The sequence below is a fragment of the Pocillopora verrucosa genome, chromosome 1 (assembly GCF_036669915.1).
Source record: "Pocillopora verrucosa isolate sample1 chromosome 1, ASM3666991v2, whole genome shotgun sequence".
Lineage (NCBI taxonomy): Eukaryota > Metazoa > Cnidaria > Anthozoa > Scleractinia > Pocilloporidae > Pocillopora > Pocillopora verrucosa.
The window spans coordinates 26,776,749-26,791,759 of NC_089312.1; the positions used below are offsets into that span (position 1 = coordinate 26,776,749).

The window sequence follows — 15,011 nt, forward strand, 5'->3', positions numbered from 1 at the left end:
CGACATGATGGCTATTCGCTAAATTATATTTTTCTTCATGCGACTTCTGATTATCCAGAGGGAAACCTAGAAAAAAAAGATTATTTGAATCCCAATAACCTCGCTAGGGAATCTGATGTTGATGCCAACTAACTAATAACTAAAGGTTCTTCCCCTGAATCGAGAATGCCTTTACCTAACATGAAAGAGTGTCATTGGCGGCAAATCTTCTTTTGCCGCGATGTTTCGAGAATTCAGCGGCGGATCTAGGGGAGGGGCCCGGGCCCCCTCCCTCCCCCTCCTCTATATTTTGGGTTATAAAAAAAAATCGCAGCAGGAAAAAAAGCCGGCAAGGCAAGCGACAAAAAACGCCCTCCCCCCCCCCCCCCCCCCTATGTCAAGGTCTGGGTCCGCCAATGTAATTGACTAGTCAAAAAAAATTTTGTGACCACAACCCGTAGAAATCTGGTTCGAGATAACTGTGTTACTGTGTATATTGTGAATATGAAAGTGATCCTCGCAGTAATGTACACTACTTAAACACAGGCGGTGTGCCCACTCTGATTGCGTTGCATCATGGTCGTAAAACGAAAAGCGAGTCATTTGCATCCTGTCGCGGTCGAGTGAACATCTCTTGTGGCAGCGAGATAGCGGGATTCGCGAAAGGAGAAGCCTTACGCCTCCTAAGACCAAATTCGTTACGCTCAACGTACAGTTTCAAATATGCTTAAAGAATAAAGAATACCGAGAATAAGGTTTTGAGAAGCGTATCTCTGGAGTTATTTTATGCGGGAGAGACAGTATACCTGAAAACGAAAAAAATAGCGCACACAGATAAAAATATTACCTTTGGTAACACAATCTAATCCGGCTTTGACAATCCTCAAGGAGACCAAGAACACACAGATGGAGAAATGACACCTGAAAACTAACCTTTACTATCACATCGCGAACGAAAGTCATCAAAAGATATCCTAATAACAGCTTAGCTTTCAGGTCAGAAGATTTAAAAGCACAAGCGAATGGCAGGAGTCGCACAAGCCTATCAACACCTTTTAACCATCGACTGCCTTCTGCTTTCCGGTGTCACAGCGAATTTGGACCCCTTCGCAGATTTGGACCCCCTCACCAGACTTTCCTTTTAAGCATCCTTTGTATCATATTTAGTTACTAATTCTATTTGCAAGCTTTTTGTCTATGTTCTTTTCAATCGCAACACAACATCAATAAAGGTAAAAAAAAAAACAACACAGCAATTTCGTTCCAATTCTACCGCATTTATTATAGCGAGTCATACATATATGTATATGCAAGAATTAGATGTGAACAAACTACTGCATTTGAACCATTGAAATTGTTACAATAAATCTTTGCTTCTTCTGATGCGAATCAACATTGACACGAAACGTCATAAAAATAGTAGACTATTGCGTCCTGTCACAAAAATAACTCAGTCTGATTTTCTAAAATAATAACATTAAACAGTTTCTGAACAAGAACGAAGAAACTACTCCTACTACAAGTCGTTCGCAAAGCCTATGATAAGTAAAAATGTTTCTATTCTGAACTATTGGAACTCTCAGCTTAATTTCAGATGCAAATCAACATTAATGTCCACGTCTTATCAAAAGTGGAAACTATTACATCGAACTCAATCTTATTTTCTAATTTTAACGATTATTAACTGATGAGAGATCCGAAATAACACCTTAACAATTACGAAGACGTCTAGAGTCTGGCGATCTGCAGACAATGCAGAGCCACTCGTCCTCCGGGGCAGTCTTAAATCCCTCGCAGCTCATGTGTAACCATTCCTCGCACAACTCGCACTGTACCATGTCGTCCCAACACTGGGGCATTGAACAATGACAAAATAAGTTAGTGTCACAAATTTTTCTCTTATTGAATCCAGCGGTGTTCGGCTATCACGGAAAAGGTTCAGAAACGACCTTTCTCCAGACATTAAACTAAATTGTTGCCCATTTTCCCTTGGTCAAAAGAAACATTCGACGGGATGCCAGTTCGTATGCATTAACGATACGCATGTACTGAATTAAAACATACTTTAGTACGCACTGGAACGTAAAGTATCATCCATGTTTACTAGAACGATAAGGATGATGTTTTCACTCAGTTTTGTTGGGGGGTCCAAATCCGCGGAGGGGGTCCATATCCGTTAGCAGATTTGGACCGGGGGATCCAAATCCGCTAGGACACCGGCTTACCTGGCGTGTCGCCGTGTGCATTGTAGAGTTATTTATTGGTCAAGTGACTCCTTTAGTTACTCTAATTCATCTCTCCTTCATTCAGTGATCAAGATAGTAGATTTACCATACAATACTCGCCATTAGTAAATTTCCTTTTACTGAGGAAAGTAGATTTACAACACAATTGAGTATACGATAGTAACGCTGTGTAAGGCAACAGTAGGCCTCTTATAGGCTATAATCGGTCTCAAACACTATCGCTTTAAGTGCGAGAAACACACGTACTGTTGGAGGGCGTTTGAGAGCGTTTGGTCAGAGCTGTTGAAGAAGGATCAAAGCGGCAGTCCAAATCTTTGAAAGGCTCCAAACTACGACATACATCAACTTTAACCTTCTCGAAAACGATGCATGATGCGACTATGAGTATGAATACTCAAGACGAGATTCTAGTCCATCGCAGGTTACTCTTACCTCTCTTCCCTCTTCCCAGCGTTTTTTCAGTCTTCATTCCCCTGAGTGAAGCATGACTCAGAAAAGATGATAGAATCGCAATCAACCGCGATTTTTACTACAGTTCAGATTCGTATATACTTACAAGATATTTACTATCAAGGAGACTCCTGATCTCCCGGAAATTTTTTTCCGTGCATTGTGGTTTTTCATTTCTGCCATCTTACCATTCCATCCATGGAGTCGTCCAAAGAATTTTATCTCAAAAGCACGCATCTTCTGTTCACATTGAAGGTGATGGAGGGCTCAAATGATTTAAAGAATTACCTATAACGGTTCGTGTGATCACGTGTTCTTGACTAGACCCTGTGAGCAGGGTAACTGGGATACCTGGATGGTACTGGATCCTTGGAATCAAGTGTAGTGATACTACGGGTGTCGGACTAGTTGCCCCCGCAGGGTTTTTGGCCCCAGAGGGCCAAAAACCCGAGGAGGCACCTTAGGACTCCCCGCGTAATATAGAGGAAGACTCGAGAAGAGGGAATGTGGGTATTTTCGGTAGATCATAACCAGAAAAAATCTCGATTTGATCGCTTGCACGGCCGCAAGGTATCAACGTTTTTCCCGCAAATGGTCATGGGCTGCCAGTAAAAAGACACGCGCGCGAGGACTTTTGACACGAGATTTGTCCTAGTATAGAGGAAGACTGGAGAAGAGAGAATGTAGGTGTTTTCGGTTGATCGTAACCAAAAAAAATCTCGATTTGATCGCTTGCACGGCCGCAAGGTATCAACGTTTTTCCCGCAAATGGTCATAACTACACAACTGTAAACAACAAGCCCAACTCAAAAAAAAAAAAAGAAAATGGTACTGTAGGGCGGGGGCAGCTCTAGTGAGAACTATAACTAGTATACTGAAATAGTGCGCTCAAGTCTGGCCAAGGGCATACACCAATTTCAAAACATAGGCATGCTATGCGTGCAAGAGTTCCTTTTTTGTAGGGTGGGTGGATTACTTGAAACATTGTGAGTGATGTCTACATTCTTACAAAAGGAGAAAAGAATATTAATGTGGGAAAGAACGAAAATGTCAAATTACCTCACTCACAGGTATTTTGTGGTAGATTATGTATGTTTTGCGAATAAATGTAACCAAAAATAAACTGTATTGGTGCCACGGATACCTGTTAGTACAAAATGCAGACAGCAGACTGCAGACCGGATACAAAATATAGACTGCAGACTGCAGAGTGGGTACAAAATGTAGACTAAGAATCTGAAGAGTTTTTACGTCTGGTATATAATAACATGTCATATTACAGCTCACCGAGCGTCACGCAATCGCTCTTCTGCGATCCGCCTTCACGATTATTTGCAGTATTGAGGAATATTCCTGGCCCATTTCTTGATGAAAATCGATCGCAATATTATTTCAAGCCTTCAATATAGTCTTCTTACTTTGCGTGCGAGTTGGTTGGTGTGATGTCTGTACAGATTTTATCAACGTAATAAAAGTAGATGATGTGAACAACAGTGATGGTAAAGCAAGCTTAAAACGGCAGAAATCGCCAGAAAATACAACGGATACACAGGGTATGATTAATTTTTATTGACTTTACGAGAAAAATGTTCATATTTCGAAATATGAATCGTTGTAAATCGACCATACTTCGTTCTCTGTACTATTCCTTATAACGTGCAGTTCCTCTCGTAACTTAACACCGAGTCACACAACGCGTGACGCGTTCATAAATTAATCGTTGGCTTTTTACCGAGACGTGAGCTTGGGCCGCTTGTGACAAGACAATGGCGTAAACAATATTTAACATAACAACATTATACACAAAAAAACACAGGGTTCTGGATCACATATTTATTAAAAAAGAATATCCATACAACTACAATGAAAACAAACGTAAGATTCACCTTTCTGATCGTGAAATTAATACCATTCGTACTGTTATCGTAGCTACGTTCCTTGCCATCAAGTGAATCCAACATGTCGTCTTTCTTCACAAGCAGTTTGCATCCCTTATAGCTATGTTCTTCAGTCTCACGGTAGTAGCGTTGTTCAATAGATTGCATAGAGTATATGCAGTTTGGTTTCAGATTTCAGATTTTGCTTTTTACAACAAGTGAACGTTTTTCAACTAAGACATTGGCATACTTAGCATACAAGGCATTCAAGGCTTTCATGGCTTTCAAGCGTTCGTGACTCAATCCGTTCCAAAATTACCGCTCAATAACATCTTTCAGTGTGGATTAGCCGCGATTAATACGATTTGTATATGCGTCTGTAAGTATTTTGCGCGTTTCCGCTATAATGCTCCAGGAGATCGCAATCCAAATACGTTGAAATATAAGACAACTGACCAAAGAGTTTTATAAGCAAAATCTCGTGTTTGTCATGTGACCCGGCCCTGTCTGTGCATGACAAGGTCAATCATCATCAAGATAACACGCGTGATCAGCATGTGAACACCTCATTGGATCACAGTTAGTTGTCATGGTGTTGAGGGATAACACGCGTGATCAGTATGTGAACACCTCATTGGATCACAGTTAGTTGTCATGGTGTTGAGGGCCCAATGACCTCTGGGTACTATTGCGCAATTTTTCCATTTTGTGGCGGAGGAAAAAAAAAAAAAAACTAGACCCTGTGAGCAGGGTAACTGGGATACCTGGAAGGTACTGGATCCGTGGAATCAAGTGTAGTGATACTACGCGTGTCGGACTAGTATACTGAAATAGTGAGCTCAAGTCTGGCCAAGGGCATACACCTGTCTCAAAACATAGGCATGCTATGCATGCAAGAGTTATTTTTTCTAGGGTGGGTGGATTACTTGAAACATTGTAAGTGGTCAACATTCTTACAAAAGGAAAGAAGATTATTAACGCGGGAAAGAATGAAAATGTCGAATTACCTCACACACAGGTATTTTGTGGTAGATTATGTGTGTTGTGCGAATAAATGTAACCAAAAATAAACTGTATTTGTGCCACGGATACCTGTTAGTACAAAATGTAGACAGCAGACTGCAGACCGGATACAAAATATAGACTGCAGAGTGGGTAAAAAATGCAGACTGAGAATCTGAAGAGTTTTCACGTCTGGTATATAATAACATGTCATCTTACAGCATACCGAGCGTCACGCAATCGCTTTTCCGCGATCAGCCTTCACGATTATTTGCACTATTGTGGAAAATTCCTGGCCCATTTCTTGATGAAAATCGATCGTAATATAATTTCAAGCCTTCAACATAGTCTTCTTACTTTGCGCGCGAGTTGGTTGATGTGATGTCAATACAGATTTTACCAATGTAATAAAAGTAGATGACGTGAATAATGGTGATGGTAAAGCAAGCTTAAAACGGCAACAATCGCCAAAACTACAACGGATACACAGGGTATGAGTAAGTTTTATTGATTTTTCGAGAAAAATATCCATATTTCGAAATATTTATCGTTGTAAATCGACCATATTTCGTTCCCTATACTATTCCTTATAACGTGTTCAAATTTTCAACGGTTCCTAGAATAACTTACTCTGAGTCACACAACGCGTGACGCGTTCGTGAATTAATCGTTGGCTCTTTCTCGAAACGTGACCTTGGGTCGCCTGTGACAAGACAATTGCGTAAACAATACTTGACATAATAACATTATACACAAAAAACACGGGATTTTGGATCATGTATTTATTAAAAAAGAATATCCATACAACTACAATGAAAACAAACATAAGATTCACCTTTTTGATCGTGAAATTAATACCATTCGCACTGTTATCGTATTTTTTTTTATCGTGAAATTAATACCATTCGCACTGTTATCGTAGCTACGTTCCCTGGCATCAAGTGAATCCAACATGGCGTCTTTCTTCACTAGCAGTTTGCATCCATTTGAATCTCGTTCTTCAGTCTCACAGTAGTAGTGTTGTTCAGTAGATTGCATAGAGTATATGCAGTTTGGTTTCAGATTTCAGATTTTGCTTTTTACAACGAGTTTACGTTTTCAACTAAGACATTGGCATACTTGGCATACAAGACATACAGGGCATTCAATGCTTTCATGGCTTTCAAGCGTTCACGATTCTGTCCGATCCAAAATTACCGCTCAATAACATCTTTTTGTGTGGATTGGCCGCGAACAATACGACTTGTGTATGCGTCTATAAGTATTTTGAGCGTCTGCCCCATAATGCTCCAGATGATCGTAATCTAATTACGTTGAAATACAAAACGACTGACAAGATAGTTTTATGGGCAAAAATCTCGTGTTCGTCATGTGACCCGGCCCTGTCCGTGCATGACAACGTCAATCATCATCAAGAGAGCACGCGTGATCAGCATGTAAACACCTCATTGGATCACAGTTAGTTGTCATGGTGTTGAGGGCCCAATGACCTCTGGGTACTATTGCGCAATTTTTCCATTTTGTGGCGGAGGAAAAAAACAACAAAAAAAAAAAAAAGACGACAAAAAAACAAAGGCATTTTATGACTGGGCTACCACAGGTATCCCAGTAAAAAGACAAAAAAACAAAGGCATTTTATGACTGGGCTACCACAGGTATCCCAGTAAAAAAACGTCAATCAAGTGCCAGGGGGTTTCAACGTCGTCTTCAAAGCTTGTCTTTGGCAATAGCTGGTCTCGAGGAAGGAAGAAAACGAGAATCAGCGTATAAAATGGGAATGACGAGAGGCCATTCTGTCGCTGCCATTTCTATTGGTATTCTGCAGTTGTTGTTTTCCGTTGCTTTGATCATTCCCTCTTTCGTTCTTTCGAGCTATGGCCACGGCGTCAACACATCCTCAACGCCATATTGGTGTGGGTTCCCGGTGAGTGTGAAAAGATTTCGTTTCGTTTACGTGCAAATCTGTGGTGTAGTTAGAGGGTTTTCGAAATTGATTTCTGTTCTGGAAAGGGTTTTAGATGTCAGTGAAACCTGTAAATTAATTTATTTCCTCGAAACCTACGGTTTAACCTGCGATTTCATTTTTTCCGGGTGACATTTGAGGATACGCGTCTGCCGAGCGCCCCTTAGGAACTGAGTTGTTAAAGTTTCTCACGCAAGAAGCTTCCATGGAAAGCCATTTTAGAGCGTCGAGAGACCATGACGGACATTGCAACTTAGAGCTATCATGTCTTCGAGGCAATAGGCACTTAGTCATTTGCACCCCTTTGGCTAACCAGAAAGTGTTGAAACGTCTGAAGCTATTTTCCCACCGTAGTGCTAATGCCGTCGATAATACCTTTGTAATCAAGTGGAGCTACGCCTTTTATTTCGATGATTAATGTCGCCGTTGTCCCCTAATATGTGGATCTCATCCTCATCGCTAGTGTTAAATATCAAGTCTTTTTTCAATTGATCTCTAAATAGCTAGAATTGTTTTCTATGCGTGTTTAAAATGTCGGGAAGAGGATGACGTTTCTTGCGGATTGAACATGCAAATAGTCTCCATGAAACGTTTCGTGTTCAGAATAAATGTGTAATACACACAGTGATCACATGATCCATAGACTATATACTACCAGAGTTGCTGTGCACATTCAAAATCTATATGTGAAGAAAACCATTTTGATCAAAATTACCATATGCACTTTGAATACGTTTCAACTTAAATTAATTCAGACTTTGCTTATCTTTTATTTTGAATTATTTATGAATGACGAGAAATAAATCAGGATCATTGGCCAAGTGCATGTCACCTGAATCCCCTAGAAGGAGGACATGAAAATGGAATATGAGTCTAACTCTGCAAAAAGTGGAAGATTTGTTGTTCTTTGTTACACTCAATTTTCCCATTGACACCTGAAGCGCCCGTGCTGCGCGGTGGACTCGCGCGAGAGACGCTTTCCCCCTACCTCCCCCACTAAGAAGAATTTTGTCTCCAAACTTTCTCTGTTGTTTGAGGATCTATAAACTTATCAGAATCCGTGTTTTGCGCAGTTATTTTGATGACTCTATGGGGCACTAGAAAGGCGTCATTTTATGCGTTCACAAGATGGAAAAAATGGCGTCCTCACGGCCGACTTTCAATATTTTCAAGTCGGATTTTCCGTTTCTTTCCGATCACTTTAGACCTTCTGGAACAGAAAGAAAAAGTAAAAATGTTATAGAATAATCTTCTTGGAAGATAATGGATATCAAAGTCTTAAGAGCGACAAATCAAACTTTCGAGCCGACAACACCACGATTCTCTGAAGCGATGCGAATTGGGGCCGTAAAGTGAAAACCGAACTTTCAGACTTCAAGTAAGGCCTAGCGACATTATGAAGATTCCAAGGCCCGGTAAATATCATGTGTGAGTAATGAGATGTCCAAAAAGTATTGTTTAATAGATGATTTGTGTCAAAACGTAGAACTTTCAGAATTTTCAACATAACGCTGCGCAATTTACCAGCCGTGAATTCAAATAAACAATGATCTAAGGAGATTAATTCTTCCTCGTGGGTTTCGTACACGTAAGAAATTCGCACGTTTTTCGCTACTAACAGATAATCAAGAACCGTTTTGAATAAAACCATCTTCCAGAAACGTTCCTCGGTCAGTTTCGTCTTGCTTCTTATTTTTAAATTCCATAAAACATGAGGTCTCTCTACACACTGATAAATTTGCATATTCACTTTGAAATTAGATTCGCACACCTGTTTACACACGTCTTTTGTCTTGATTTTAGAGTAAAAACTCAATATACATCTATTGTCTTCTTCGTTGAAAGTAAGTTATTAAATGACCTTCTTTCACTGGAGCTTGATTTTGGGAAAAGATGATTCATATAAAAATTTACCATGCATTGTGTTTGCTTCTCCGGTTTCTCCAAAATGTTAACTTTTGGATAGGCACGCGTTAGGGTCCGTTTAAATAGTTTCAACATTTGCTTCAACATGCATTCAACGCTTTATTGAACTAAATGTTTGGTGCGTTTGAACAGGTCGTCCAACATTGTTGAAAACGTAAAAATGTTGAAAGCTTGTGGAAAGCGTGTTGAATCAAGTTTAAAATTGGTTTAAACTTTCATTCAACATCTATTCAACTTTTCCTCTGTTCTCGAAAATATTGAATGGCCCCAGATATGTGACAACTTTCTAAGAAATGCAAGAACTGGAGATCAAAATGAAATGTTTTGTAAAGGAGACTTCAAGACTCATTGTCAAGGATGACAGGATGTGCAGATCATAGAAAAAGGGTTAAACACCCTCAGGTTTTTCTAAGTACTATTTGATTCTCATCCCTTAAATTTCGATTTTTTAATCAGGAATTCTTGAAATTCTTGACATTGTTTTACAATTAGGAAACACAAGCAAAACAGCACAACTGTTGGCTGAGAACCACCAGTATTGTGCATAGACACAGCAATGATTACTCAAAATGTAACTAAAAAATCTCTACACCTGCATGTTTAAGAACAATGTTATGCCCATAACTTCTTTTACTTTTGCTGTAGTAAAAGTGACTTTTATATTTTAGTTCTTTCTCTGTGGAATTTTTGGCATTTGTGGAGGTGTTACCAAGAACCATTGTTGTGTAAGTGTTACTCTTTGCAAATATTTTGTTTTTGTGAAGCTTTTTTTGTGGTTATTCTGAAAGAAAAGCACGAAACTTTATTGTCATCTGGTGACTCTGAAAATTTTCAGAAAATTAAATTTCCTTACATTTTTTATATTGACTTTTTCATGTTTGTATAGTCACAATGATCTAAACATGAGGGGTTGGGGTATTTGGGAAAGTTATGCAAATCTGAGACACAGAATTCTCTGGATTCAGATGACTATTTAGTACCCTCAGATAGCCACATTCAAGAATATTTTTTTGCAAATTGTGGGACAGCTTTGTTTATAGCCTTAAAGGTATGAGAAAATGTTTTGATAAATGATTATTTTGAGAGTCAAAACAATGCTATTAATTTAAATTGTATTTTGTAATTTATTCCAGATGATTACATTTTTGGTCTTCAGCATTATTGTCACAGTCATTTCTGCATCAGCATCGCTTATTGTCACTTTAGCTCTGTCCTACTGGGATGTTGCAGTTGATCTTTCTGACTGTACCACTGTTGGAGACTCTTGCGTTTGTCCAGGTGACCAAATTTATGAAGGTATGTTAGACTCTACTATTTAATTACATTTATTTTGTAATGGTGTAATTTTTCATTTCTCCTATATCTTCGAATGTTTCAGTAATTCAAAACAAAATCTGGCTTTTCTGAAATTCTGCATCCTGTCCTAAAATCAGAGGTGCTTTGTTAATGTCACTTTTATTATAATATTGGTGAAAATTTGCACTATTGGTGTCTCAAAGTGGTAATTAATCAAATTGTATTGTGATCTGTCCATATTTAATGATGATCAAGAAAATTTTGCACTGTTGATCATTCTCTAAATTGCAGTAGGCCACTTCTGAGTTCTCGCAGTTCGGTGATCTGGTACCAAAATTACAGTGTGAGGTCAAGGCTAAGTGCAAAGTATAAGGAATACAGTGGCATGGTTAAGAAAATGAGCAAAAATTTCTCAAAATTCAATGTGGGAGAGTGAAAAATTATTTGTGAGAGAGGTATCCAGTAAAGTGATGGCAGCAAAGAAAAAAAAACCAGAACTGTTTGATTTATGCAAGAAAGCTGCAGCAATGAAGCAGATCAAAATTGCTTCTTCTGCCAAAGACCCCCAAAAAAAATGTAGGAGGAGAAATTAGAAGCAAGTGAGAGAAAATTTCAGGTACCAAAAATTTTTAATGTGCAGAGGTACCACTTTTCTAACATTCCAGAGCTCAGCCTTGCCTTAGTTGTTTTGATGTTTTGATGTCATCATATAACTGTTGTTTACTTCTTGCTGAATCGTAGTGAGGGCTCACTGTAGTTTGTGAAATGAACACAAAGAAATTGAAAGCTGTAAATTATGAAATGAACTCAAAAACCTGTAATTCTGCAATTTGCTGATGGAAATCTGTAGATCTGTTGTTTGCAACAAGAAATGTGGAAAACTTATGACCTCGAGCTGGAAGGATGAATCGGTCAGTTCACTGCTATTGCAGATAACATACGTAACTTTGAAATAATAACCATTAGAGAAAGTGTGAAAGGAAAATCGTCGTAGTTTACTTTGCGAAATATTCACAGGAACATTTATAATGAATTATTCAAATGTGTGACATGACACTTTACTTGAACTGGAAGGGTCACACATTCCCTGGGCTCATCGAGAAACCATGGCAGTTATCTCTGACCATTCCTTTTTTACAACAAAAATCTTCAAATATGGAATGAAATCAGAAGGAATTTTAGCTTGGGGTTCAAATGTAAATTTTAGTTTATATTGTATGCTAAGTTTTATTTGCAATCTATGCTAGTAATGAACTGAACAATTCATCCTCCCGGGCAGAGGAGTTTACCACATGACTCCTGCTTTGGTAAATGACACATTTCTCCTTATTACCTCATGCAGTCTTTAGCAGAGCTGCTATTTGGATCTGCTTCATTGTTGCAGCTTTCTTGCATAAATCAAACAGTTTTGCCGTTTTCTTTCCTTTGTGTCCATCACTTAGCTGAATGCCTCTCTCCCACAAATAATTTTTCACTCTCTTACCCTGACATTCGGGAAATTTTCTCTCATTTTCATCACCAGGGCACTTTATTCTTTATACCAATGAAAACAACTTTGCACTTAGCCTCATCCTCACGCTGTAATTTTGGCACCAGATCACTGTGAGAACTCGGAAGTGGCCTATTATAGTATTGTATCTGGATTTTGTGTTTTGTTTTATAAAAATTTTGCTCAAACTACAAACACTTCTCTTCAAAAACTTCTCAGCAGGATCAACTGCAGAGGTTTATTGCAGAGTGTCACAAGATCAACATTCTGAAAAATCAACTTGTTTGCTATAATTGAGAGGAAGACACCTGGTTGCACAATTAATTAAAGGCATATAAAGTTGCAATTTGCATCTTTCTCTACTTTAGTAACACTTTTCTTTCTTGCTCTTTGGATTTTTTGGAGTCCTGCAAAACTTCCCCACGGCTACACATTGTTGCACAATGCTTTGTGTAAATATTCTTTTTAAGTTAACCTTTTAACTCCCATGAGTGACCAGGACAGACGTTCTCCTTACAATATCAATATGATATCAACTAGATGAGTTATGAGAATAAAGAAAAAAAATCAATCAGGGGAAGATTCGTTGATCCAATACTAAGTTCTCTAAACTAACATTATAGGAATTGTATGGTTGACAGTAAGGAGAATTACAAATTTGATCTGGGAACTAAAGGGTTGAGTGAATTTATAAGTGGGGTGAAGAACCCATTTCAGTAACTTGGTGTCAAAATTTTAAGTTTCTAGCCAACACAGACTGCGAAAGGGGAACAAAAATACTGTATATATGTAATCCTTTATAACTCTTGTCTGCAAAATTACAGGAGAATGGCAATGCAAATAATGATAAGAGTAGTTCAATAATAAAAATAGTAGCAATTAAGGTAATTTTTACATTATTGAAGTTTTACTTCATCTCTATAAAGCTCAATAAACCACCTCTCTGATCACTGTTAGAGGTAATATCTCTAAAATAACACTCTTTACTGCAGTGGATGACTGCTCCTACCTGAGCAGCATCAGAGCTGTGATTGTTGTGATCATGATTGTCTGCTACATCTCCACTGCTTTGGCCCTGGCTGGATCAATTTTGGGCTGTGTTACAACTTGCTGTGCCCCACCTGTAAGTAGAGAGGCATTTAGAGATTTGTAGGATTGAAAGCACTAAATGATGCATGAACATTAGAAATCTTAATAGCATATAATTTTGTTGAAAATATTGTTGAAAAGAAACTGCTAAGAAAGATGTTCAGTTTTTGAGGAGTGGTGGACAAGAAAGAATCTGAGTTCACCTCAAGCAATTGAGCCTCATATCTTTGTATTTTGTAGTCCATTGCTACTAGTAATGATATCATTTTTAAATACCTCATTGAGTTATTGACAACATGTTCTTGTATGACAGGCATTCTGTTTGTAAGTTATTTATGCTGGCCAGTTATTTTGAAAACAGCAGTGAGTAACATAATGACTGAGCAAATCTTTGCTTCTCTTAGGATCCCCCCATGATGGTTATTGCTCAGCCAACAATGGCCCCCACTGGTGTGGTGGTCTCTCATTCATCCATGCAGGTTAGCGGAGGGGCTCCAATGGCTTACCCCCAAGGGGCTTACCCCCAAGGTGCTTACCCTCAGGGTGCTTACCCTCAGGGTACTTATGCTGGACAGGCCATGTTCACAGAGCAAACAGCAAAGACTCATGACAAGGCTCCCTTGGTTGTGTAAACTGTTGTCACAGTTTTGATATTTCCTTTTTTCTAGATTATAGTTGTTGTAAGTTTCAATGCATAGTTGGCATCTAACTCAGTGTGTAGTCATAAACTAAAGAATTAGAGCCTTTTTTTATCTTTCCAAAAAGAAAAATTGATTCAAAAGTTTTTTTTTTTCATATCAAGAATGATTCCAGTTCGTTACAGGTTAGGTACCACATGGCAGATGGATATTTTCCTCTCCATTGTTTATGATTTAGCAAAGAAGGCTTTGTTTATTAATGTATGTGCTTTGTGACTGTACAACGGGTTTGCTTTTTGGTAAAAGAGCTGAACAACTTCCTGTAGCAATAAAAGTTCTTAGCATTCTTTTAGACATTAGCCTGTCAGACAGATTTCACTATATGTTAGTCATATTATAAAGGTTATATAGGGGAGACCGATTAAAAGCCTTTTCCATGACGTATACAAGAGTAAAAAAATTTTTCAGGATCAAGAGTTGCTTTTCAGAAGAGTGTTATCTTTGTCTAGAAAGTTGCTATTGTACTGAATGCAGGTCAGAAGAGTGTACTCTTTGTTAAGAAAGTTGCTATACTGTACTGGATGCAGGTTAGATAAGAATTCTACAAGTCAAGATGAGTGCAGTTGAAACTGTTGCCAGCATTTTTTACCATCAAGAGAGGGAAACAGCAATCATTTTATTAATGTTCTGATAATTTAAATGTGTTTAATCTCGTTGAGAGTAGGCCTGTACGGTGTAGCATTTGATAGATTTAAGTTATATAGTCCAAAGGTAGTTTTTGTTTCGGTTTCTCGTGTAAGGTTTTAAATTTTGCCTATATGCCATGTATTTTAGTATATTATATCAAAGTCAGCTTATTGCGATACTTGATGCACTGGTGATAAATGTTAAATAAATCATTTTGTCGTCTCATGTCAGACATTTTTTTTCTGCTGATTCTCATGCCAGAGATTAAGATCTTTAAGTCAACGTCAGATTTATTTTTTCACCGGTCTCAAATTCAGTAGCATGCAGGTTTGTTATCCACGCAAGATTGTGATCTTGCACTGGAAAGAG

The 15,011-nt window shown here is 38.4% G+C and overlaps 1 protein-coding gene across 1 annotated transcript; it reads left to right on the forward strand.

The window, feature by feature from the left end:
- Positions 1–7,227: 7,227 nt before the first annotated feature.
- On the forward strand, positions 7,228–14,867 carry LOC131793533 (uncharacterized). The gene is made up of 5 exons (XM_059110947.2): positions 7,228–7,478; positions 10,112–10,168; positions 10,577–10,739; positions 13,221–13,351; positions 13,722–14,867. The coding sequence occupies exons 1-5, from the start codon at positions 7,326–7,328 to the stop codon at positions 13,947–13,949; spliced, it is 732 nt and encodes a 243-aa protein (XP_058966930.2). The 5' UTR covers positions 7,228–7,325; the 3' UTR covers positions 13,950–14,867.
- Positions 14,868–15,011: the final 144 nt, after the last annotated feature.